The 27595-nt window shown below is 35.1% G+C and overlaps 1 protein-coding gene across 4 annotated transcripts in view; it reads right to left on the reverse strand.

Moving 5' to 3' along the window:
• Nucleotides 1-14140: 14140 nt before the first annotated feature.
• The window catches only part of SNX16 (sorting nexin 16), a 45056-nt gene continuing 31601 nt past the window's right edge, over nt 14141-27595 (reverse strand). For 2 of the 4 annotated variants that reach the window (XM_012474840.1, XM_012474837.1), the window contains 3 exons: nt 17956-18092; nt 17268-17387; nt 14141-16153 (listed from right to left, as the gene is read on the reverse strand). In XM_012474840.1, coding sequence (XP_012330263.1) covers nt 16057-16153; nt 17268-17387; nt 17956-18092 — 354 coding nt within the window. In that variant the 3' untranslated portion in view covers nt 14141-16056. The other 2 variants (XM_012474839.1, XM_012474838.2) reach the window with 2 other exon arrangements.

The raw sequence follows: 27595 nt of genomic DNA on the forward strand, positions 1-27595 counted from the left end.
GGGGATTGGTTGGCAGAGGAGACTGGAGAAGTAGTGAGTTTATAAAGGGCCTTGTTCATCATAGCGAATGTCAAGCCCGTGCCCTACCATCCAGTAGATGGTCAGTAATGTTTGCTGATCGAATGCCTGAATATATACAGACTACAAAGCACTGAGTAATTGAAAGCAATGCCTAAAATGTTTCTGAGGTCTTTCTGTAGGCAGAACCCGAGACCAGCAGACATTGTGTTTTTGTTGCCATCATTTTTCTCGTAACTCCATGCACAGAAACAGTAATCTCAGCATGTGCAGATATATTGGTTGAATGGAAGGAAATTCTTACTTCAATATATTTAAATTCAATCAACTTTCGTAGCGTGTACCCTTCCACTTCAGCAGAAGCTAGTGACCAAAAACAGTGGAATCAAGTTTACTCAAATAATATTTACTTTCAAACATTTTAAAGTTTAAAACTCCTGATGTGATTGAGTGAGGAACCAGCTAATGCACAAAGGCACACACTGTATGTTTAGTCACTGACCATTTTGTATCTTGAAAATAAATTTAGGAAGCGCCTTTCATATCAGCTGTTTATTCCTTGACAACACACAAAATCATTATTAGTTTTCTGATATATTTGAAAGGTGAGACTGAGCCTAAAGAAAAATGTTTCCAAGAAAAGTTTAAGGGAATTTGTTACCTGATCTTAAATAGATGAACTTCCTTAATTTCCCTATTTCTTTGAGTCCTTAAATATCAGTCTTATTTGTTTGATGCATTTACATAGGAAGTTTCACTTTAACTTTCATCGTTTATAAAACAACTATTAAGCATCACTTAATAAAACAAAATTTACTGGAAAGCCTTCAGAAGCAGGAAGCTGAGATTTCCCTAGCTAAGGTCTGGCTTTCTTCCTCTATAGAAAGAAAACATACAGAAAATGTTGTGTTTGAGGGTTTTGAGGTGGGAAAGTGTTTAAAACACTCATTGAACTGAAAAAGGCTAGTATGGCCAGTGAATCAGAAAAAGAATGATGGGAGATGAGATTGAAAAGATGAGCTCCAATTTATTGTCAACGTGGGTGCAATGAAAATGTATTTCTGTGAAGTTATCTATTCAGACACAGATCCCATCACCACCAAGTAGGTCTTCAAGCTACTGTAGGACTACGGATAATTCAGCATTGCAGGTAGCTTTCTTTTCTTGTTTCCAAACTGTGACTGAATTGTTAACTTTTCATAGCAGCTTAGCAGGCGCTGGATGAGGCATAAATCTCTGACTGGCACACGTCTTTACACGGGCATGGAAAACACACGCTGCCTCACTTACCACCTGCACAACATCCACACTGACCTGTGGCTACAGTGCTGTTTCCTGAGCCACAGCAGATGCCAAGCGCTCTGTTAATACTCTTCACCTGTTCTTCTTTCAATAAACCTGATTGGTGGGCACTATTAAGCCCTCCCTTTAAATGAGCGCTGAGGCTCAGAAATGCAAAGGAATTTGTCCCACTTAAAGCAAGAGTGCAGGCTTTAAGTCTGTGGAATTTTAAGGTATATTTTGAACTAGAATTAGATTAAGTGGCAAGTGAGCTTGGAAGGTTGCGGGCTGTACGAACTGGTGAAAATTAGAAAACATTTTGCAGACATAAAATGCTTAGAAAAGTAAACTCAACAGTTTTTTTGTTTGTTTGAGATGCAGTCTTGCTCTGTTGCCCAGGCTGGACTGCAGTGGCACGATCTCTGCTTACTGAAACCTCTGCCTACTGGGTCTCTCCTGCATCTGCCTCTCGAGTAGCTGGGACTGTGAGCTGCAACACCACATCTAGCTAATTTTCTTTTTTTTTGTATTTTTTGTAGAGACGGGGTTTCACCATGTTGGCCAGGCTGGTCTCAAACTCCTGACCTCAGGTGATCTGCCCGCCTCGGCCCCACAAAGTGCTGGAATTACAGGCGTGAGCCACCGCGCCTGGCCTCAACAGATTTTTTGAAAAGATGTTGAGCAAGGTATTGTAAATATATCCATGTAAGCAACATCAACCCTTAATGAGTTATCTAGCTGAAAAAGGAAAGGCAAATGTCTTTTATTTTATTTATGTGTTTTAGTGCTTACAATAAAGGTCTAATTCAGAACATAAAGTTGTTCACATATTACAAAAGGAATTTCTCTAAGACGCTGCTAAATAAATCCCTGACGCACAGAGCTGAAGGACGGGCGCTGACACACCAGATTATAAACCTTCCGGACTGAGTGCTCTCTTACTTTTGTCTGGCTCAGTTTTACCTGCCATATTCTCCTGGTCATCTTTCTTTCTTCTCAGATGCTTGAGTCCACGTGATATTGTAACTTTTTTCTTCTTTTACCATGCATACTTTTATTAATTCAATTGAAGGCAAACGCTCACTTCTTCTGTCTTCTAACTCCTCTTCAGCCACCACAGTAATATTTTTATCCCATTATAAGCAAAAGAACAGCCCTTACTTTGATTAAGAAGCATAAAATTAAAGCTAGTGATAGGCTTATGCAAAAAAATTTAAAACCCTGTGCAATCTTTTTACAAGCTGCTGTGCAGCAGGCCATGATATAAAAGAAACCTTTACAAGGCAGTAGGTCAGCCCATTAGGATTGATATGCTTCACCCCAGCCTCATTTCACAGAAGGCAGGGAAGGACGCAGTGGTTACTTTGCTCCTGTGCACTGTGGGAACCGCCAAACCTGCAGTCAGCTTCCATGAGGACCCAGGAAGGATTTGGGAAGCTGTCTCCTTGCTTACTTGTATCCCAAAGGCATAAATCTTTTGCCTTATTTGTCGACCTCTTAAGTTGAGGTGGACAACTCTGCCCACCTGTAAAAGCTCTTCGTGTTTGACCTAGCTTACTCTGAAATCTCCCACTAAATTATTCACAAAAGTTTCCACTTAACTTTTACCTCTGATTAAACTGCTTTTTCCAAGCCCCATGTGTCTAGATAAATATCTGTAACTGTTATTTCATTATTCTTGTTTAATTACTAGTTCAAAGCCATTGTGTCCTATCGAAAACATTACACAGATTTCCAGTGTTTCATGGATTCAAAAGATATTTTAAGTTTAGTTTGAGAAATCACTATTTAGTAATGTGTAACTTGGAAATGAAGTTAGAACAAAAGTCATTAGTAAACTGGATAGATCCTACTTAAGCCTTCAAAATTTAAGATTAGGGTAAACAAGTGAAATAAAATGGTTAATGAATGACATTAGATCTGTTCACCAATGTCAGTTTAATGAAATATTTCTGCTGTATATTTTAGGTTTACAGATGAACTCTTCAGAATGGCCAAAGGTAACAGTAGTCAGCTTAGGCTGAATGTCAGATTCTACCCATTCATAAGTGCCTACTATAAGACAGGCTGGGTATAGCATATTCAAACTTCATTTAGGCCACAGCAATGTCATAGCTTGGATAGCATTATCTTCCTTTTATGGGAGACAGACATATTAAGAAATTTGCCCTAAGTCAGATAGCAGATGGTGGGTCAATATACATAGTAGTTTTTATTAGTTTTATGTATGTTTATTATAGAAAATTGAGAAAATACAGGTTCATGAAAAGAAGAAAATAAAACTTCATAATTTCATCAAGTGGAGATAGCCACGGGTGTTATATTTATTCTTTCTGTATACAAATACATAAATATATATCATTTTACTTGTAAAACTGAAATCATAGTTTTGTAACTTGCTTCTTTCATTTAGTGATTGTCTTAGTCTGTTTTCTGTTCCTACAACAGAATACCACAGACTGCATAATTTAAAATAAACAGAAATTTATTTGGCTCATGGTACTGAGTACTAGAGACTGGGAAGTCCAAGAGCATGGCACTGGCATCTGGTGAGAGCCTTCTTGCTGCATCACAACATGACAGAAGGCATCACACGGCAAGAGAGAACAAGGAATTAAGTTCAGCCACAAGCCCTTTTACAATCAGCATTAATCCATTCATGAGGGTGGAGCTCTCTTGACCTAAACACCTCCCATTAGGCCCTACCTCCCAACACCATGCAGTAGGGTTTGGGTTTCCAATGCATGCTTCTTGGGGGACACATTCAAACCATAGAAGTAGTATGTCATGAGTATCTTTAATCTTTCTTTCCTGTTTTTTAAACTTTTATTTTAGGTTCAGGGGTACATATGCAGGTTTCATGTATAAGTAAACTTGTGTCATGGGGGTTTGTTGTACAGATTATTCTGTCATCCAGGAACTAAGCCTAGCATCCAGAGTTATTTTTTCTAATCCTCCCTCCTCCCACTCTCCACCTACAAGTAAGACCCAGTGTCTGTTGTTTTTCTCTTTGAATCCATGTGTTTCACCTTTTAGCTCCCACTTAAAACTGAGAACATGTATTTGGTTTTCTTTTCATGTATTAGTTGCTAAGGATAATGGCCTCCAGCTCCATCTGTGTTCCTGCAAAGGATATGATCTTGTTCTTTTTTATGGCTGCATAATATTCCATAGTGTATATAAACTGTATTTTCTTTATCCAATCTGCCACTGATAGACATTTAGGTTGATTCTATGTCTTTGCTATTGTAAATGGTGCTGCAGTGAATATACACGTGCAAATGTCTTTATGGCAGAATGATTTGTATTCCTTTGGGTATACACCCAGTAATGGGATTGTTGGGTTGAATGGTATTTCTGTTTTTCTTGTTGTTGTTGTTTGTTTTTTGAGGAATTCCCACACTACTTTCCACTGTGGCTGAACTAATTTACACTCCCGTCAACAATGTATAAGCATTCCCTTTGCTCTGCAGTTTTGCCAGCATCTGCTGTTTTTTGACTTTTTAATTATAGCCATTCTGACTGGGTGAGATAGTATCTCATTTTGGTTTTGATTTGCATTTCTGTAATGATCAGTGATACTGAGCTTTTTAAATATGTTTGTTGGCTACATGTAAGTCTTCATTTTATTGGGAACAAAAGAGTTCACAATTTTATATGCAGTATTTAACAAATCCCCTAAATACTGGAAACATTTTAGTTGAAGTATTTGTGATAAATGTAATGCACATCCTTTGAATTAAATATTTGCACATAACATATATATTAATTTAAGTTCATAGAAGTGTAATTTCTGTGTTAAGGCTGTGAATGTTTTTAACGGTTTTACTACATATTGCTAAATCAGCTCCAGAAATATGATTATTCTTAAAGAAATTTGCACTCCCATCAGCAATGCACAGAGTTCATTTCCACATACTCTAGTGAGAACACTGTTTTCACAAACATTCTTGCCAATCTTGTCTTCTTGTAGTTGCACTCACTTCTCTTTAATTACTAGTGAGATCAGTTTTTTTCATTCTTTAAATTTCCTGTTAAAGTTTGCTTTATTTCTTTATTGATAAATTGCAATTATACATATTCATGGAGTAAAATTTGAAGTTTTGGTACATATATATTATATAATGATCAAATCAGAGTATTTAGCATATCCATTATTACCTCATACATTTATCATTTCTTTGTGGTGAGAACATTCAAAAGTCTCCCTTCTAGTTATTTTGTAATATACGACTTGCTCTTAACTATTGTCACCCTACTTTGCAATAAAATATCAGAACATATTCCTTCTAATTGTAACATTCTTCCGATTGACCAACAGTTTCTTGTCTTTCCTTGCTCCCTCTCCTCCCCAGCCTTTGCTTCTTTAATATCAACGTCTTTTTTTTCTCTGATTCCACATATAAGTGAAATAATATATGGCATTTGTCTTTCTGTGTCTGGCTTATTCATTTAATATGCTGTCTTTCAGTTTCATCCATGTTGCCACATATGGCAGGATTCCTTTTTTTTTTTATGGCTGCAGAGCATTCCATTGTGTGTGTGCCTGTATAACATTTTCTTTATCCATTCATCTGTTGTTGGACACTTGGGTTGATTCCATATCTTGGCTATTGCCAATAGTGCTACAATAAGCATGAGAGTGCAGATATCTCTCCAACATACTGATGTTATTTCTTTTGGATATATTACCAGTAGTGGGTTTGCTGTATCATATAATAGTTTTACTTTTAATTTATTGAGGAATATCCGTACTGTTTTCTACAGTGACTGTACTAATTTACAATCCCACCAACAGTGTATAGGTGTTCCCCTTTGTCCACATCCTCACAAACATGTTTTCTTTTGTCTTTTTGTTAAAAGCCATTTTAACTGAAGTAAGGTGGTACCTTGTTGTGATTTTGATTTGCTCTTCCCTGATGATTACTAATGTTGAGCATTTTTTAATGTATCTATTGGCCATTTGTATTCCTTCTCTTGAGAATTGTTTATTAAGGTCTTTTGCCCAACTGAACAACAATTAAGTTATTGTTGTTCAGTTGTATAGTTATTTATATATTCTGGATATTAATCCCTTGCCAGACTTACAGTTTGCAAACGGTTTCTCTCATTCTGTAGGTTGCTTCTTCACTGTGTTGTTTCCTTTGCTGTGCAAAAGTTTTTCAGGTTGAGATGATCCTGTGACACCATTTGACTATTTTTGCTTTTGTTGTCTGTGTTTCCAAGGTCTTATTTTAAAAATCCTTGCCCAGTCTAATGTTCTAAAGCATTTGCCTTATGTTTCTTCTAGTAGTTTCATAGTTTTGGTTTTACATTTAAGTCTTTAAGGCATTTTGGATTGATTTTTTGTCTGTGGTTCGATGTAGGAGTCTGATCTCATTCTCTTGCATGTGACTATCCAGTTTTTACCAGAATCATTTATCAAGGAGACTGTCCTTTCCTCACTGTGTGTTCTTACACCTTTGTTGAAAATCAATTGGCTGTAGATCTGCGAATTTAGTTCTGAGCTCTCTATTCTGTTCCATGGTGTATGTGTCAATTTTTATGCTAGTACCATGGTGTTTTGGTTGCTATAGCCTTACAGTATATTTTGAAGTTAGGGAGTGTGTATGATACCTCTAGCTTTGTTCTTTTTGCTCAAGATTGCTTTTGCTATTTCGAGTCTTCTGTGGTTCTATACAAATTTCAGGATTGTTTTTCTATTTCTGTGAAAAATGTCATTGATATTTTGATAGGGATTGCATGAAGCTGTAGATCATTTTGAGAAGTCTGGCCATTTTAACAATATTAATTCTTCCAACTCATGAACATAGAACATTTTAAAATTTATTTGTATCTTCTTCAATTTTGAAGTCAATGTTTTGTAGCTTTCAGTGTACAGTTCTTTCACCTCCTTGGTTAAATTTATTCCTAAGTATTTTTTTTGTAGCTACTGTGAATGGGATTGTTTTCTTGATTTTTTTTTTTTTTTGGTATCTTGTTAATATGTAGAAACACAGCTGACTTTTGTATGTTCTGTATCCTGCAACTTTACTGAATTCAGTTATTAGTTCCAACAGTTTTTTGGTGGATTTTTAAGGGTTTTTCTCTATATAAGATCATGTCATCTGCACACAGGGACAATTTGATTTCTTTTCCAGTTTGGATGACTTTTGTTTCTATTGCCGAAGTGCTCTGGCCAGGACTTCCAGCATTATGTTGAACAGGAACGGTGAAAGTGGGCATCCTTGCTTCTGGTCTTAGAAGAAAAACTTTCAGTTTATCCCAATTCCTTATAATGTTTGTCATAGATGAACTTTTAAAACTATTAAATATTATTAAAATAAGCAAAGAGCAAAGACAGAATTTTGTGATATTGTGCTATTATTGTATCTCACTTGATGGAAGAAAAACACCATCTTCTATGAAAAGAAATTAATTATGGAATGAAAAACAGATTATCCGGATGAGATACCTGGGCCCATCAGGTATATTTCCATGATGCTTGTCACCATACCACATACTGAGCCATGTGTTTCTGGTCTTCATTTAAGTGCTGCTAACATATGAGTCCCTAATATGTTTTAGACCATTATACTGTGGGCAAGGGATATGAAGAACAACAGGGGAAATTAATTAATCTGACTCCTAATTAATCTGACTCTAATTCTATAAGGCATGCTTCTCTTCTGAATTTTGGACTATTGTATCCAACTGACTGATGGACAGCTCCAGATTGCTTACCATATTTCAAGAGCAGCATGTCCTGAACTGCATCTACCCTCTGCCTCCCTAAATCTCCTCCTGCCTCTGAAAGTCTCTCCATCAGTTAGTAGTACAACAATCTCCTGAGAGTATCAATCCCCAAGACTTATATTTTCTGCCAAATATGTTTTGCCATTGACCTCTATTTTCTTTTTTTTTTATTATTATACTTTAAGTTCTGGATTGCATATGCAGAATGTGTAGGTTTGTTACATAGGTATATAAGTGCCATAGTGGTTTGCTGCACCCATCAACCCATCATCTACATTAGGTATTTGTCCTGATGCTCTCCCTCTCCTTCCCCGCAACCACCTGACAGGTCCTGGTGTGTGATGTTCCCCTCCCTGTGTCCATATGTTCTCGTTGTTCAACTCCCACTTATGAAGGAGAACATGTAGTGTTTTGTTTTCTGTTTCTGTGTTAGTTTGCTGAGAATGATGGTTTCCAGCTTCATCCATGTGTCTTCAAAGTACATGAACTCATCCTTTTTTATGGCTGCATAGTATTCCATGGTGTATATGTGCCACATTTTCTTTATCCAGACCGTTGACCTCTATTTTCTCTACTACTGCCCTAATTCAGGTTTTTAGAATCCGAATTATTCAATAAATATTTTTGAACCCTGTGTTCCAGATCCTATTCTAAGTGGGGAGGGGAACAGGGGTTAGAGAAAAATTGACAAAGCCCTGCCTTTGGGGGAAAAACTAGGGAGGAGAAAAGAGGAAACAGATAATAAAAGAGTAAATAATAATTTTAAGATTAAATTTGGCAACTGTTTTGAGGACTCTTTTAAGTTGCCCAAAGAGGAAAAATTTAAGACTTGAAGAGGAAGAGCCAGACAAATAGGATTCCCAGACAAAAAGTTAGGAGTCAAGAGAGCTTGAGACTCAGAGGATGAAAAGCTAGCCACATGGGCAGGCAGTTTGTAGAGGTGAAACCGTGTTTGTATGTCAAGAAAAGAAGTGTAAATTTTATATTAAGTGCAATGGCAATCTTTAAATGTTTTTGGGTAGAAAAAAATGATGTGATTTAGATTTTTCGAAAAAAAAAAAAAACACTGTGGCTCCCTTAAGAGAATGGATTATAGTTGGGGCAGAAGTGGAAATAGAGAGATCAGTTAAAAGACTATTGCGGCCAGGCCCGGTGGCTCACGCCTGTAATCCCAGCACTTTGGGAGGCCAAGGTGGATGGATCAGGATGTCAGGAGATTAAGACCATCCTGGCCAATATGGTGAAACCCCATCTTTACTAAAAATACAAAAATTAGCTGGGCGTGGTGGTGCATGCCTATAATCCCAGCTACTCAGGAGGCTGAGGCATGAGAATCACTTGAGCCTGGGAATTGGAGGTTGCAGTGAGCTGAGATCATGCCACAGCACTTCGGCCTGGCAACAGAGCCAGACTCAGCCTCCAAAAAAAAAAAAAATGGCTATTGTAATGGTTCATTTGAGATAGTTTTGTGATAGTGCAGATGAAAAGAATTGGATAAATTTAAGGTATAAAGGAACTAATTCCCATCCTCTCCAACCCTGGAATACACACGTAATAGGCCTGCCACACTTCCCCCTCTTCTCTATAAAATATGCTGCTCATCTGCTCATACTCATGGCACCCTGAGTATTTGTAACTAGTAGCTTTTTTTAGGACATCTACATATTCCTCTTCCCCACCCCCCAAGAGAGATGGATGACTACCAAGAATTAGTTTTGTTTCCAAATTTGTGTGTATCATCTGTATTTAAAAAAAATTAAATACATTCATTAATAGCATATGAACAATACCACTTGAGTAGACTGGAGTTAAACTTTCTGCTGGGTATGGTCTTCTATCTTTTAGAAAAGCAACTAAAATGTGCTAGAATTCTACTTTTTGACAATCTTTGTCCTCCTTTCTGGTCCTCACAGCTCTATAGTTCACCAAGTTTACCTCTATGAATTTACCATGAATACCTGTGCCACATTAACCACAGTGATGCATAGTTATATATGTGATTTGCTGAAAGACTCTCAGAAGTTTGATTAGTCTAGCAGATGTTTCTCTCGCCATTGGCTTTCAAAAGAGAACCAACTTTTCTCCTTTGCTAACAAAATGTAAAATATTTTCCAAGATAGATGTTTCTTCTTTCACACAGACCACCTGTATAAGGAGCCATATCACTTTGAACTGCTTAAAGGGATCATGTTTCTTAATAATTTTCATTAGGTTGTGCTGAAACATGTTTGTTGAATGAACAAATAAAAGAATAAACTGATCTCTTTAACTGAGAAACATGTTTGTAAACATTTAATGATGCTATATGCATACCATACTGTTACAGACTTTTTAATGTCCCCTCCCAAATTTATAAGTTAGAGCACTAACCCCCAGTGTGGCTGTCTTGGAGACGGAGCCTCCAAAAAAATAATTAAGGTTAAATGAAGTCATAAGGGTGGGGCCCTGATCTGATAGGAACCATCTCATTATAAGAAGAGACACAAGAATGTTTGCTCAAAGCTCACGCACACAAAGAATACATCATTTGAATGCACAGTGAGATGGTGGCAGCCTGCAAGCTAGGTGAAGATAGTTCAGAATGAAACCTACCTTGCCACCGCCTTGGTCTTGGATTTCCCCGACTTTAGAACTACGAGGAAACAGATTTCTGTTGTTTAATACACCCAGAATGTGACATTTTGTTATAGCCATCTGAGCAGACTAATACACAAACACACAGACACACAGAAAATACAACAGATTGCGTTCTGTTTTATACATATTTTGTTTGCCAAAACGGACTTCAGAAGTAAGGGACTTTGAAAATGTCTAATAGATATTCTCTCCCCATTAGCTTTCAAGAAAACCACTTTTTTTCCTTCTGTTGTCTTTGCTAACAAAATGTCATAGACATTTGTCATAGACAAAACAGCCTTTTTTGAAGTGTTTTTGTTTTCCTGAAGCTTTAATCAAAAATACAAACAAAATGTTTTTTATCTGGGTACAATTAGCACATAACCTACAACTTGGTATGTGGCCAGAGTCTTTGTGATTCTCTTACCCTTCCCTCAGGCTTGTCACACTCAGGTTTGCAGATGGTTGCCATAGGAGCTCTGAACATCATCTGAGATCAAAATGAGAAGAAGGGGGAAAGGCTGTATCAGCAGGATGCTTGCCTTATAGGAAAAGACTTCCCAGAAGCTACCAACAGACTTCCATTTATCTCATTAGTCGTAACTGTGACAGGCTCAAAGCTACCTACAAGTGCAGTTGTGGAAACAAGTAGTTTTTCTCATTCCTATGTAAGAGGTGGCAAAGCAGAAGAGGAATGTAAGTATCTGTAGCGTTAGCCGGAGAACAGTCTGCTATCCAAAGAAACTATCAGAGCAGCGTGGACTAGCAAATCAGCTAATTCTAGAGTCCTCCAGAATTACAGGCTTAATAACCCAAATGTGGGGCTTTACATTTCACATCTTAGCCACTATTTGACTACTGCTAATGTCTTTAATTACAATTAGCTAGGCTGCAAACATTATTTAAAGTCTATGCTTACTCTCACCATATCTATTATAATAAAACATTATTGAATATACATTGGTTGCAATGATCTTCTTTCAAGGCTTTTTTTGTTTTTTTGAAACAGGACCTCACTCTGATGCCCAGGCTGGAGGGCAGTGGCGTGGTCATGACTCACTGCAGCCTCACCTCTGGTACTCAGGTGATTCTCCCACCTCAGGAGCTACAGGCTCGGGCCACCACACCTGGCTAGTTTTTTGTAGGGATGGGATTTCTTCAGGCATGGTCTCCTGAGCTGAAGCAATCCACCCATCTCAGCCTTCCAAAGGGTTGGGATTACAGGCATGAGACATTGCACTGGCACTCCTCCCAAATACACACACACACACACACACACAGAAATTTTTTGAGATGGAGTTTTGCTTGTTGCCCAGCCTCAAGTGCAATGGTGTGATCTTGGCTCACTGCAACTTCCTATCCTTGGGTTCAAGTGATTCTCCTGCCTCAGCCTCCCGAGTAACTGGGATCACAGGCACCTGCCATTGCACCCGGCTAATTTTTGTATTTTTAGTAGAGCTGGGGTTTCACTATCTTGGCCAAGCCAGTCTTGAACTCCTGACCTTGTAATCCACCTGCCTTGGCCTCCCAAAGTGCTGGGATTACAGGCGTGAGCCGACACTCCCAGCCTATGCCTGGCTAATTTTTTGTATTTTAGTAGAGACGAGGTTTCACTGTGTTGCCCAGGCAGGTCTCAAACTCCTGAGCTCAGGCAATCCACCTGCCTCAGCCTCCCAAAGTGCTAAAGTGCTAGGATTAGAGGCGTAAGCCACCGTGCCTGTTTTTTTTTTTTTTTTTTTTTTTGAGGTGGAGTCTCGCTCTGTCACTGAGACTGGAGTGCAGTGGTGTGATCTTGCTCTGTCACCCAGGCTGGAGTGCAGTGGTGTGATCTCAGCTCACTGCAGCCTCCGCCTCCCAGGTTTAAATGATTCTTCTGCCTCAGCCTCCCCAATAGCTGGGACTAGAGGAGCGTGCCACCATTCCTGGCTAATTTTTGTATTTTTAGTAGAGATGGAGTTTCACCATATTGGCCAGGCTGGTCTTAAACTCCTGACCTCATGATCTGCCTGCCTCAGTCTCCCAAAGTGCTGAGATTACAGGCGTGAGCCACCATGCCCGGCCTGTATGTTCTAATAAAACAACTTAAATAGGAAAAAAATCGAAGATAAAAAATAAAGCCATTATTACAACAGAAAAGCATAACCATACAAGTGAACTACAATTTGGCCTAGAGCTGCCAAAAGACAAAACAAAGAGGACCAACAAAAACAGCAAGACTCTTTAAAAAGATACAAACAAATCAGTCTGCCGGGCATGGTGGCTCATGCCTGTAATCCAAGCACTTGGGAGGCCAAGGTGGGTGGATCACTTGAGGTCAGGAGTTCGAGACCAGCCTGACCAACATGGTGAAACTCCATCTCCACTAAAAATACAAAAATTAGCTGGGCATGGTGGCGCACGCCTGTAGTCCCAGCTACTTGGGAGGCTGAGGCAGGAGAACTGCATAAACCTGGGAGGCTGAGATTGCAGTGAGCCGAGATCGTGCCACTGCACTCCAGCCTGGGTGACAGAGAGACTCCATCTCAAAAAACAAAAAAACAAATCAGGCTGGTACGGTGGCCACTGCTGTAGTGGGCTGAGATCATGTCACTGCCCTCCAGAGATGATGTTGTCTCAAAAAAACAAAACCAAAAACAAACAAAAAACCCCCAAATCAACTGTTTAGGAGAAGCAGATGTTTTGCTGAGACTGAGACCCAAGAGAAGTTTCTCCAATGGGTCCTCATAAAAGGTACACTGTGTGACATATTTAAAAGTAGCCATTAGCCTTAAAAACATATATTGAAAATATATGTTTTGATGACTGTGTTTGCTATTTGGAGCCAACAGCATAGAAACAAAGTGTAATGCAGTAACGGTAATTCTATGAAGAGCCAAAATGTGGATCAAATATGTAGCTCTCTGAAGATTTTCTAGAGGATAAAATTTAGATTCCTCTCTCTGCTAGTTGGGAATACAAACTTGTTTTATCATCATCCCCAAACTCATCTGTTTCTATAAGTAATAAAATCGATTTCAAAACCAAATTATTTTTATATGTAAAGCCATTGTTCCCTTTTAATATCACAGACTGAACTAGACTACACAGATAATTTATCTAAGCCTGGTTTTCTAAATAAATGTGCTGTAAATGGCTAATCTCAGTGTAGACAGATACATTTTAAAATGCTGTTTTTTGGTTGTACTAAGTTTATGTAAGTTTAATTTTTAAAAAGTTAAAAGATTATCCACAGAAATGTTGTTTCAGTCACATTCAATTTTTAAAATTATTAATATAGGTTACGTTAAAGTACATTGCACCTACTCACAAAGACTTTCAAAATGATCAGGAATATAAAGTGTAAACCTAAAAAGAAAATCAGGCTCATTCCACATCTGTGAAATTCAGCACTTAATATAATTCAATTTACAATAATCATAAAGGATAGGGAGAAGGATATAGAAAGTGGAGGGGAAAACAGTATTCAGCATATGAACAACACAGCAACTGCTGCAATGAAAAAATAATTTATTAAATGAACAGAATACCGGGAGTAAAATGCATTACAAAAGTAAAAAAAGGTACATTATAAATATAAATAATAGTGGTTTACGTAATTAACAGATTTTTTTTCTTCACTCTTGCAAAGCTTTAAATACAATCTTCTGAAAAGCCAGATTGAAAAAGTGGGTGGTTCACTTTAGAGCAGACAGGCAATACTACAATATCTAGAATTTGGCAAAGATCTGTTACGTAAGATTCAAAATTATACTGATTAAATGATTGTTCTTTTTAAGCCTTTTGCAAGTCTAGAATAATTTTAATAAATAAGCAGATCAATTTGTTATATTCATATCTGTCTCTAACTATAGTAAACATATTTCTAATTACACTTTTTGGAAAATGTTCTCAGTCAGAGCATACCTGTGCACTCTGTCAAAGACTTTAAAAATTTTTGGTTATTTGGTAAAAAGTAGTTTCCTTTTTACTTCAAAGGTTAACAACAGCCATTGGATGTGTTGATATATGTCAGTAGAGTTTTAAACAGCCACATCTTAATATATACATCAAGATACTGATAAACTTTTAGATAGTAAAGAAGAAAATGGAGATTGTTACTCTATTTCCCCAGTAAGTTTCCCTCAGTTTTTAGAAAGCATACTGACGGCGATTGCAAAATGCCAGCATTATTACAATGCATATTAACAGCAATATGCAAAATAGTGAAAACAGAAAATAAATGAGTAACTTCACACTATAAAAATGAAACAAGGCACTTTCAATGACTGTACATAAAGCTGAAATAAACATTTTTCATAAAGCTGACTCATAGACCCTAGGAGACTTTTGTAGATAGTGAAATAGTAAAGGCACTACATAATTCTTTCTCCTAACTCTACTTACTAAAGAAATCCACCAATGAAACTTGGCACAAAAGAGTTTAATTATCATAAAGTGCATCACTTGGCTAAATATGTTAAAAAGAAAATCAGCCATAATACAGTATAATAACATCTTCACATATATAGAAATAAAAATGCAATGCCAGGAGTCAAGCCAGTTAGGAACTTTGCAGTATATATGGCTTTTTATTTTGTTTTCTTTTTTGTATAAGACCCTATTTATTTAGACTCTATATTTTCAAAAGAATATCCCTTGATTAACAAAAAGAGGTAGTATTCTGAAAGAGGCAAACTCACTAAATCTAGGTAGACATAAAGATTATGTGGAAACTAAACAAATGTAACATTAATAACCATTACACTTATTAAAGTATTTTGATATTAATGAATCAGCTTTTAAAATCAAGGCTAGTTTATCACTTTAGCTATATGACCACAGCCCTTTCAAGTAGTTTTCCTTTGGTGCTAGAAAGTAATTTTTTTTTCCTTAGCATTAACATTTCACATAAGCAAATTTTATTTACAGATGGTAAACATGTAAACAGTAAAAACTCAACTAAATTCTATCTTTACTATGATGGTCACTGATTTAAATCATTAATGAAAATATGTCATGTCAGAGATATAATGAAGTGTATATAGTAACAAGCAATTAATTTCCATTTGATTAATATAATTGGTGATTTAACACACACATATATATATACACAGCAGTTTGGAGCAACATATAGGTAAAACACCATAATAATTTATGCACAGTATTTAAGAATGTGGGCCTTGATAACAGAATTCTAACAAGATTTTTTTTAGTGTATTAAATATAATTGGATAAAACACAATTAAAAGCAGCACTGAATACATTTCCTATCCCAATAACTTAAAAAAACTTCTTTATGTAAACTTCATACATGTGCATTCTTGCTCTTTCTGTATATTTTACAGTTCTTTTTTTCTTTTAAGATAGTATTTGCCACTCTTCTAAACTTGCTGAATCATCTAAATGGAGGGGACTGCTTGTGGTACATTAGTCTTCTTCAGCATCATACGCCACTTCTGCTACTTCTATCTCTGATACAGCATATTCAGGTTCACTAAAACTTAAGCATGGTTTATTATCAGCTCTGCAAAAAAAAAAAAAAAAAAAAAGCAACATGTCAATGAAGGGATAGGATGCATGCTATTATTTCATGTCACTATTACCTTTAAAAATCTTATAGAAAGAATATTTACATACTTAGTGTAAAAGTATTTAATGTAAAAAGGTATTTAAACATTCAATCAGAAATTTAATATTTTTAAGTTGTCATTGACAGGTAAGACCTTTGGAGATAGGTTTTTAAACTTTAAACCTCTCCAAATTACCACTGACCAATAAAAATCTATATGGTAATTACCTTTAACATAAAATTGTTCTCATAATTATAGTCGACCATTACCACTAAACTATTAACAATTACCCTGGATCTGTATGCAATAAAAACTCTATGTGGGCTGGGTGCAGTGGTTCATGCCCATAATCTCAGCACTTTGGAAGGCTGAGGCAGGCAAATCATGAGGTCAGAAGTTCAAGACCAGTCTGATCAATAATGGTAAAACCCCATCTCTACTAAAAATACAAAAACTGGCTGAGTATGGTGGTGAGCACCTGTAGTCCCAGTTACTTGGGAGGCTGAGGCAGGAGAATCGCTCGAACCCAGGAGGTGGAGGTTGCAGTGAGCCAAGATTGTGCCACACTGCATTCCAGCCTGGGTGACACAGCGAGACTCTGTCTCAAAAAACCAAAAAAAAAAAAAAAAAAAAAAAAAAACCAAACCTCTATGTGCTTTTGTGCTTTCAAATACATTACATTTTCATTTATCATGCCTATTAGGTAGGAAGGGTGGTTGTTATTATATTATAGTATCCTACTTTTTTAATGGAAAACAGGTGATATTGAGGTGAGGGAGATTAAGGTAGTTTGTCAATATTTAAAAAATAATAATAAATTACCTGAGTTAGAGGCCAGTTAATGCAGACACAGCTGTGAAGTAAGTAAGAAGAAAATTTACAGCCTGATGTCAAAGACACATTTTTAGGGAGAGCCTAAAATATCTACAATCCTTCTTTGTTTGCTCAGCAGATTCGTGACACAGTTAACAGTGAACTCATAAAAAAAAAAATGCTCTATAGAGTATTAGAATCACCTCCCTCCAATTATCCAAAAGATTAGGCTATCATAAATGAAATATTATATACCTAGATTCTTCTTCCAGGACATCCTGATCAACCTCAAGCGCAGAGGACTCCACCTTTAGGATCTGTTCACCTTCTGTTTCTGACATGTCCAGTGATTCTTTAGGTTCTAAAGACATTGTTCTAAAAATATGTTATGGCAACAAGTTATTTTCTATGAACAAAAAAGGCATATGTTTAATGTTGTGAATACATGTAGCTATAGCAGTCTTTAGCTGTTAAGGCTTAATGTAGTCACATAGCTAATAAACAGCTCACTCTGGGAGTATACAGAGAAATTAGAAGCTATGATTAATTTAAACTGTCTTTAGCATCAATTCAAGATATGCTGATGAGATGGCAAACCAGAGCTTTCATATGTGAGAAGTTGGCATAAATGCCTAGAAAGTAAGATATCCCCTAAATAAAATAATGGTATTCCATTTAATAATTATTTATTTAATAATGATTTAACAATTATTATAATGAATAATGTTTATCTTGTTGAATAGTTAGTGGCTTATTTTCCTGATGTTTTCCCATCCTTCAATATTCAGCTTTCTAAATAAAGCATGATTTTCCCAATGAAGAATGCCAAAAGCCTACAACTTTCAGAATCAGAAAATTCCTAAATCATATTAAAATGTAAATGGTATTTATCCCAGAGTATTAAGAGTTGAATTAGACTAGAAATGCAAGTATCACAACACACCTGAATCTTTTCTCTAAAGTGTCTATATGAAGTTGCTTCTCATTAAGCAGTTTCTTTAGTGATTCCATCTCCTTTTGTTTTTCAAGTAGTTCTTTTTGTAAGCGGTAGTTAGTCTCTTCTAAAGTTTCACAAAATGCCTTAAAAGAACCAACAAACACATGCAGAAAAAGAATACAATTAATTATATATGCAGTATCTTTCTCAAGAGTATTATTGAAGAATCAAAGAACATAGATAATCAATAGTATGAAACTCCAAATGATTTGTTCTCTACCCTCATCTTTTTAGGTCACTGCTATCAGCTTTCTTAGTCCCCATCCACCAGGGGGACATAACTACAAGTTCTTTTTCTTAAGACATATAGTAGTAAGCTAGTGTGCCTGAAGTGAGTATGCGATATCCCTCTAGTGTAGAACTGGGATAAAAATGATTAGTCACTACTACTTTAGTTTTTATTCTCCTTAATCTATGTTTGCCTAGCATATATGATTACACTTAAAAAATCAACTGTGGTTATTGATTCCATTTGTATTAGCTCAGTAGACATACTACTGTAACAGCATTTTGGTAGTCTTGATCACTTGGGTTGCAGTACCAGGATGAAACAAGAAATGAGGAGCCAGGAACATTTTGGGAAGTAAGTGACAAAAAGTGATACATTCAGGAATAAAGCAAAGACCCTAAAGAGCAAAAGCATTAATAAAAGTCACTCAACAACACAGGAATACATCAAGAAAGATTGTCTGTCTCAATCTGGTCTCTAGGTAGACGAGGTGAAGTCTCACCTGAAGAATCTAATCTAAAAAGCCTTATATGTATTTTGGGAAAAATAATGTATCCCAAGGAAGACAAATAAAATAAACACATACATAAATACAAGATACTGAAATTGCAAATACCAAAATCAAATAGAAGATCTCTAAAACACCAGGAAGACAAATCAGTTTACTATAAAATTGTAAGACAGTAGGGGACTGATGGTAGATGTCATAAAACAGTCTACGTCAAAGGCAGTAGAAAACACTTTAAAGCGCTGAGAAAAGTAACTATCAAGGTAGAATTCTACACTCAGTTAAATCATACTTCAAGAATGAGAACAAAATTAAAAGACATTTGGATATCAAAGAACTAAGCATTACCAATACACATTCACTGAAAGAACTACTAAATTACGTACTTTAATAAGTAGTTAACTGAACCCCAAAGGAAAGAGTAAGATGAAAGTAGGAATGGTGAGGAATGAAAGTGGCAAACACTCAGATAAATCAAAAGAAACATTGATTGTGTGAAATAATAATGATGGCCAATTCTGAGGAGGGCTGTAAACAATTCGTTTCTAAACTATGAGAACATATGAGCATTAAATAAAAGACAATGACTACAGAACTTAAAAAACCAAGGGCAGAGAAAAAGAGAAAAAAAACTCATTAAATAACATGAAAGGAAAGAAAGGAGGAAAAAAGTAGCATTTTATAAAGCAGAATAAAAAGCACAAAATGATAGAAATAAATACAAATATATTAGTAATTACTATACATAGAATAAACTCAAGACTTAACAAATTTTTTAGATTGTATTAAAAGATAACTATGATGTTTAAAAGAGACATTTAAAATACAAAGGAAGAAACATACTTATCAGACAATAGACAAATGTTTGCCTTTTCTCCCCTACCAAAAGTTGTAGTTTTATTAATACCTGACAGAATGCAGTTCAAGGTGATAAAAAACATTATTAGGCACAAAGAGTCTCTGTCTAATAATAAAAGTAATAATTCACCAGGAATATTTTAAATGCATAATTACAAGAAGAAATTGAACAAATCCACACCATAAGAGGTAAATTCCACATAACTTTAAGCAATTAAAGGACTAAACAAAAAAATGAGTTAAGATTTAAAAGATTTTAACAATACAATTAGCAAGTTTGATCTAATGAACATATATTGAAGTCTGAGTCTAACAATTAGGAAATACATATCCTTTTCAAGCACACATGGAAAATTTAGAAAATTTATCACATATATTCAGATTACAAAGACTGCAGAACACTGTCAACAATAACCAAGAATTATTGTCAGAGAAAACATATCTCTGAAAAAAAAAATGCAAATAGACTAAAAAACAGTCAGTAGTATAGGGAAAAAGTGCTTGAAAATTAAAGAGAATTCTAAATTTATGGAGCAAACGAGATATTATAAGGAACAATATAAGATATTAATGACAATGAAAACACTATTAAGCCAGGTGTGGTGGCTCACGTGGTAATCCCAGCACTTTGAGAGGATCATCTGAGGTCAGGAGTTCCAGACCAGCCTGATCGACATGGTGAAATCCCATCTTTACTAAAAATACAAAAAGTAGCCGGATGTGGTGATGCATGCCTGTACTACTCAGGAGGCTGAGGCAGCAGAATCGCTTGACCCCGGGATATGGAGGTTGCAGTGAGCTGAGATTGTGCCATTGGACTCCAGCCTGGCGACAGAGCAAGACTCCGTCTCAAAAAAAAAAAAAAGGAAAAGAAAAGAAAAGAAAAGAAAAGAAAAGAAAAGAAAAGAAAAGAAAAGAAAAGAAAGTACTATTAAGACTTGTGAGATGCAATTTGACTGTAATATAAAAGAACTGTATAATACTAGAAACAACTGAGAAAGCATCCAACTCAAGAAGTCAAAGAACATACTAAAATCAAGTATAAAAAAGAAATTAAGAGACAGGAAAAGAATTTAATCAAAAGAATCAGAAAGGAAATAAGTGGTTCTTTGAGAAGTCTATTAAAATAAACCAAATCCAAGGAAAAAAGACCAGTGGAAACAACAGTGAGATTGAAAGTGGATACATAACTAAAGATATGTTAAGAGATTTTAAAAAGTCATGTGATACTACTAAGAACAACAGTCTTGTAAGAATGTACAAAATGGTCAATTTCTAGAAAAATACACATTCTCAAAATTGAAAACCCCCAAACAAATAATCTGGATAACTACAGATAAGGAAGACAAATCAGTTTACTATAAAATTGTAACAGAATTAAAAGTAACAGAATCAGTTATTAAAAATCTACTTGTAAGACAAACAAACTAAAGAAAATATCAGTACCAGATTGTTTCACAGGCGAATTCTAACAAACATTTAGGGAACAAATAATATGCACTTATTCAAATGGTTCTGGATAACAGAAAAAGAGGGACTATTCCTCTTTTATAAAACTGGTATAATTTTGATGCTAGACCCAACAAAGGGCAGTAACAGAAACAAATACTATATATGCCAAAATTCTGAATAAAATCATTACAATTCAAATCCAGTAATTAAAAAGACATGCTGAATTTATGAGTTAATCTCATAATAAATGTTTTATCACTTGAAAAATCTATGAATGTAATGTACCATACCAATAGATTAATAAAAAAACCCATGTGATCATCTATACAGATGCAAGTGAAAGCACATATACACACACACCCCTACAACCTCTTAGCAAACTAGAAATAGAACTTCTGTAATCTAAAAACAAACACAATAAACACATTGACATAACTCACAACTACCACCAGCCTACAGGAAACACCATATCCAACAGCAATATACAGGATCATTTCCATTGAAGTTAGGATGAGAGGAAAAGGATGCCCACCATAATGGCGTCAATTAACCTCCAAAGATCCTATCTAGCAAAATAATGCAGAAAAATGAAATGAAAGATATTAAGTATTAGGAAAAAACATATTGTTAATATTGCAGTGAATATGATTACCTACATGGGAAATCCAAACAGATCTATAAACTAATGAGAGCATGTGACATACAAAATAGAGATATAAAAATCAATGATAAAACTAGTTATCTAAAAATGAACTGAGTGACCATAAACAGACCCATTCACACTGAACTGTTTAGAACAGAAGAATTCCTAATTAGTGAGACAGGGATGAACTTTTCAATAAATCAGGTAGTGATCACTGGTCATCCATACAGAAAAAGTTAAATGAAGGACCTGAGTGTGAAAAACAAAAGTTTACACTTATTAGAAGGAAATTCAGGAGAAATAATTTTATGTGCTGGTACGTAGGGAAGAACAAGAGCCATAGAAAATGTGACTAAGAATGTGGAGCAGGAAATTTACAGAAGTCCCAAACAGCTACTATGGAAGATGCCAGACCTGGCTAGTAATCAAGAAAATTAGGCTACAATAAGATACTATTTTATACCCATCAGACTGACAAAAATTAAAATATTGACAATACTTGTATTAGTGATGATACAGAGCAAGAGGAAAATATATTGTTGGTAAAAGTACAAACTGACATAACAAATTTGGGGTGTAATTTAAGCACACGTAGTGAAGTTGAAGAGGAGAATATCTAACAATCAAACAATTGTATTCCTAGGAAAGTACCTTATATAAATCCTCGAGCTTCTTCCAAGATTAAAATCCATCCCAGTGAGGGAGGTACCTTAGGAAAGATGTATATAGGAATGGAGACTGTCCTTAGAATAGTCAATGGACGGACATATTGATATAACTAGTTAGCCCTGCTAATGAGACCATAAAAATGGTTTGTATTCCTAGAAATAAAAAAAACAAACAAACAAACCTGTATTATGTAACTATAATGTTAAAGGAGAATCTGTGATATATATATATATATATGAACATCATTTTACACACACACACACACACACACACACACACGTTTTCTTCTGTGACAGAGATCAAACAGTTCCATCAGGGCTGGAAAATCTGCTAGCAAGTGATTCTAAGAAAACAGTTCCATTACATATTGCAATTCTCATTGCATTTTTTTATCTGCTTTTCTGGGTTTCTCAAACTTACGAACAAGAAAATTAAGTTCTTAACCTGTAGAATAACTGAAGATTAAAATTGAGGTAGAGAATAGATGGCTTAAGAATTCTGCTTTATTTGTACTTATAATTCATATAAAATATTAAAAATTATAATTCACTTCTAATTATAAGCTATTCATTAATGCTATTATAGTAAGACCTCATTTCTTCCAATTATATTATCTCCATACAAATAATATATTTGAGTTTTCCCGAAAAAAGGTAGACTAATTTATATTCCTAACCTTAATTCCCTCTTTTAGTACAAGTATATGAGGGGATAGAAACGACTACCTTAAATAGGGAACAGAGAAAAGTAGGTTAAAGATTTGCTGAACTGAGGATTCATTATCCTTTGAATAAGTTTAATTTTAAACTCCAAGAAATGTGGGTTAAGAAGTCATTTTGGAATTTTTCTTAAAATGAGAGGCTGCTTAAGTAAGTCTGCAGACAAAAGTGATATATCTCACATTAGGTCACTGTAGATTTTACTTTGAAGAGCAAGCACAAAATTTCTTCATTCATTGTTCAAATAAACATATATTTTCAAATACACCTGTAGGAAAATGCATTTATTTTAGAGAAAGGTTCTGGGAGAAACGTTCCATATTACTCTGTTGAGTGTATAAACTTAACATTGCCTTGGTGATTTATTTAAATCAGTGGTTCTACACCAGAAGTGATTTTAAATTCAGAAGACACCTAGTAATGTCTGGAGACATTTTTACTTGTCATGCATGGGTATGGTATTGGTATCTAATATGCAGAGGCCTAGGATGCTGCTAAATATTTACAATGCACAGATAAGGCTGCGCCCTAGCCACGGCCACCAAAAAGTTATCCAGCCCTAAATGCCAATAGCGTGGATGAGAAATCATAACTCAAATCAACTTCCACTCTTCCCCTGCCCAGTTATGATACTTGACACATACTAACTAGCATACATATTGAACTAGGAACAGTAAAAAGATATTACAATTATTATTTTTGTAAAGGGGCTAATTTAAAAATGAACTAAAAGCTATCTTGCAAGAAAAAAAGAATACTATATTTTAAAGGAATAAAAATCATGGAATCCTTGAGCTGGAAAAGGAGTGACAAGCACTTAGCTTCTTTAGCCCAATGTTGACTTAAAATAGAACTATAACTTTCTAAACAGATTCTAAATCAAAGTGACAAAATGGTAGCCAAAAGGCTGAATGAAATCCAGAAGAATGGAGCCCAAATATATACTTTGGCCAATTTTTAATATTTAATAGAATTTTAATGCCTTTAGAGAGGACATGCACTCTCTATTTTGCCACTGCACATATAGGTTACATTCAGGGCACCTAAATAAATTTCAGTTTATAGCCATATCACTCTGAATGCACCCAATTTTGTCTGCTCTTGGAAGCTAAATGAATTTCAGTCTTTGAATTTGATCTTTGTTCTAGATCATTCTAATGATAAAACCTTTTTGAAACAGGAGTTTATTATTCTAAAATATCTATGTCCAAGTTAGAGAAAATATTTCTTAATAAAGCTGAATTTTTAAAAGATCACTATCAGTAGTATATAATAGTAATATAGTTGTACATTTAATAGTATGTATATATGGTTCATTTAAAAGAACTATGTTTATGTGAAAAAAAATCAAGATAATCTTGAATAATTTGGTTTCATATGGAGAGGGTTCACTTTAGTCTGTGTATAGAGGGATGGCAAGGCCCATAAGTAGGACCTATTTCCTACCTGGTCATTGTCCAAAGAGGGTAGAAGAAGCCATGAAAACCGCAGCTTTTCTGCTATTGTTGGGGCTCACTGATTTGGAGTGTTGTCAGTTAAAGCAGCAATCTTGGCGGCAAGCAATGATCTAGCCAGGATTTAATAGGGAGTTCTGGGAAGTGATATATCTATGGGGCATTGATAAGCTCTCCACATATCCTGGGACCCAAGCCACACAGGACAACAGAGTCCATATGCGTGTATTGAATAGGAGACAGGAGAGGATTCAGCAGAAACTAAAATCTATGGCATACTTGAAAATGACCTTAACTTTAAATACACTCCTTAGACTACATCCAGATCCATTACCAGAGAGTAAATATCTTACTAGTTTGAGGTATTAAAGCAAAATTTACGACAAACTGTTGGTTGAACATTAAGCTATGCAGAAACACAAGAAAGTCAGGCTAATAAAGAAAAAAACACTGAGAAAACACACCAGTGACCAGACATTGCTAAGGAGACAAACTTTACAGATTTAGTCCAGGCAAATTACTACACAGACAGACAAAATACTACACAGACAGACAAAATAATAACAATCACTATAGGAGACAGATAATTAGAATCAAGAGTTGCTACAGTATATCACCTAAAACATCTAGTAGTCAACAAAATTTATAAAACACTCAGAAAAAAAACAAGGTCAATCTAAGCATACTCAGGAAGAAAGGCTGTCAATTGAAGTTATCTCTAAATGGCCCCAAAATGTTAGGCATATCAGGCATTGATTTTTAATGCAACCATTACATACATGAAATAAACAGAAAACACTGAATTAATGATAAGGATAATACTCGACAAATAGAAAAATCTCAATAAAGAGAAAGAACAGTTAAAAATAAGCAAAAGAGAATTTTAGAGTTGAAAAGCACAATAACTGAAAAATTAACAAGAGGGGCTCAATAGCAGATTTAACATGACTGAAAAATAAATCAGTGAATCTGAAGATCAATAGAAATTTTCCAATCTGAAGATCAGAGAAAAAAGCAATTGAAGAAAAACGAACAGCACTTCAGAGAGATTTTGTACAACATGGGGGTGTACAAATATATAAGTAATCAGAGTCCTAGAAGCAGAAAGGAGAGAAAAGGGGAGTGAAAAAAACATTTGAAGAAATAATGGCTAAAAAATTCCAAAGTTTGATATAAAACATTAATCTGCCACGTCCAAGAAGCTCAATGAAGCCAAAGCATAAGAAACAGAAAGAGATCCACATCCAAATATATCATAATAAAACTGCTGTAAGTCAAATAAACAGAATATCTTGAAAGCAGCAAGGGCAAAATGGCTCATCATGCACATGAAAACAATATAATTAAAGGTTGATTTTTCATCAGAAATAATAGGGGCCAGAAGGCAGTAGAATGACACATTCAAAGTGCTGAAACTGTCAGTAAAACTATCTTTCAAAAATGATCATTTCCAGATAAACAAAGGCTGTGGGAATTTGTGGTTAGCAGACCTGCCTTACAAGAAAAACAAAAGGAAGATTATGAGACTGAAAGGAAGTGATACCAGATAATCACACCAACCTACAGAAAGAAATGAAGAAGGTCAGAAATACTAAGTATGTGGATAAATAAAAGAATCTATGAAATGTTTTCCCATTTATTAAGTTCTTTAAAGCACAAAAGATTGTGTAAAGAAATAATTATTGCACTGTATTGTTAGGTTTATAAGATATATGTAAAATAGATAACAATAGCAACACAAAGAAAGAGGGAGGAAATGGAGATATACTGGAGCCAAGTTTATGATTCACTGAAATAAAATACTTTGAGCAGTCACTAAAAAGTAGCTAAGAAAAAGTAACAAATTCTACAGAAGAATCAAAATGGCATAGTAAAAAATATTTTACACAAGATAAAGGGAGGAACAGGGTGGAGACAGATGAGACAAACAGAAAACAAATTGCAAAATGGCAGATGTAAAAGATGTCAGAAAGAATAAAAGATCAAGACCTAATTACATGCTATATAGAAGGGATGGATCTTGGGTTGAAAGACACAAACATATTGAAAGTAAAAGGATGAGAAAAGAGATGCTATGCAAACAGTAACCATAAGAGCTGCAGTAAACAAGACAGTTATCATACTGGCAAAAGGACAGAAAAATAGATTAATAAACTAGAATTAAGAGTCCAGAAACAAACTGTTCTTTTCATGGTCATTTGATTTCTGACAAAAGTGTCAACACAATTAAATAAAAGGAACTAAAAAAAGTTAAGATAGGTATAGGAACTTAAGACCTTACCTAACACCTCATAAAAAATTAATTCAAAATAGACCATAAACCTAACTGTAAGAGCTAAAGTATGAAATTAGAAAAAACAGTCTGAGAAAATCTTTGTAATGTTGGGTTAGGCAAAGAGTTTTTATAATACAATAGTAAAAGCATAAGCCATTAAAAGTGATAAAAATGAACTTCATTAAAATTAAAAACTTTTGCACTTCAAAGAATACCATTAAGAGGATGAAAAAATACCTACAGACTGGAAGAAAATATCTACAAATTGTATCTCTGATAAAGAATTTGTATCTAAATAAAGATTTTATAACTCAGTAAGATAAACAGTCCAAGTTACAAAAAAATGGGCAAGATATGAACAGACATTTCATAGACGAAAACATGACTGGTTAAAAAGTATGTGACAAGATGATTAATATATATAAAAAAAATCATTAGAAACATGAATATTAAAGCTATAATGAAATATCACTACATATCCAAGAGAACGACTACAATCTGAAAGAGAGATAATATGCGAGGACATAGAGAAACTAGAACTCTCGTACAGTACAAGTGAGAATGTAACAGCAACTTACAAAAACTTTATTGGTTTCTTTAAAAAGTTAAACTTGTTACATAATCAAATACTTCCACTCCTAGGGAAGTAGAATTTCTCAGTCCATGAGAAATAAAATCATATGTCCACATAAAACATTATATGAAACTGTCCACAGCATTGCTCATAATATCACAAAACTAGAAACAATCCAAGTATCCCTCAACTGATGACTGGATAA

The sequence above is a fragment of the Aotus nancymaae genome, unplaced genomic scaffold (genome assembly GCF_030222135.1).
Source record: "Aotus nancymaae isolate 86718 unplaced genomic scaffold, 86718_ANA_hifiasm-v0.15.2.pri h1tg000036l, whole genome shotgun sequence".
Lineage (NCBI taxonomy): Eukaryota > Metazoa > Chordata > Mammalia > Primates > Aotidae > Aotus > Aotus nancymaae.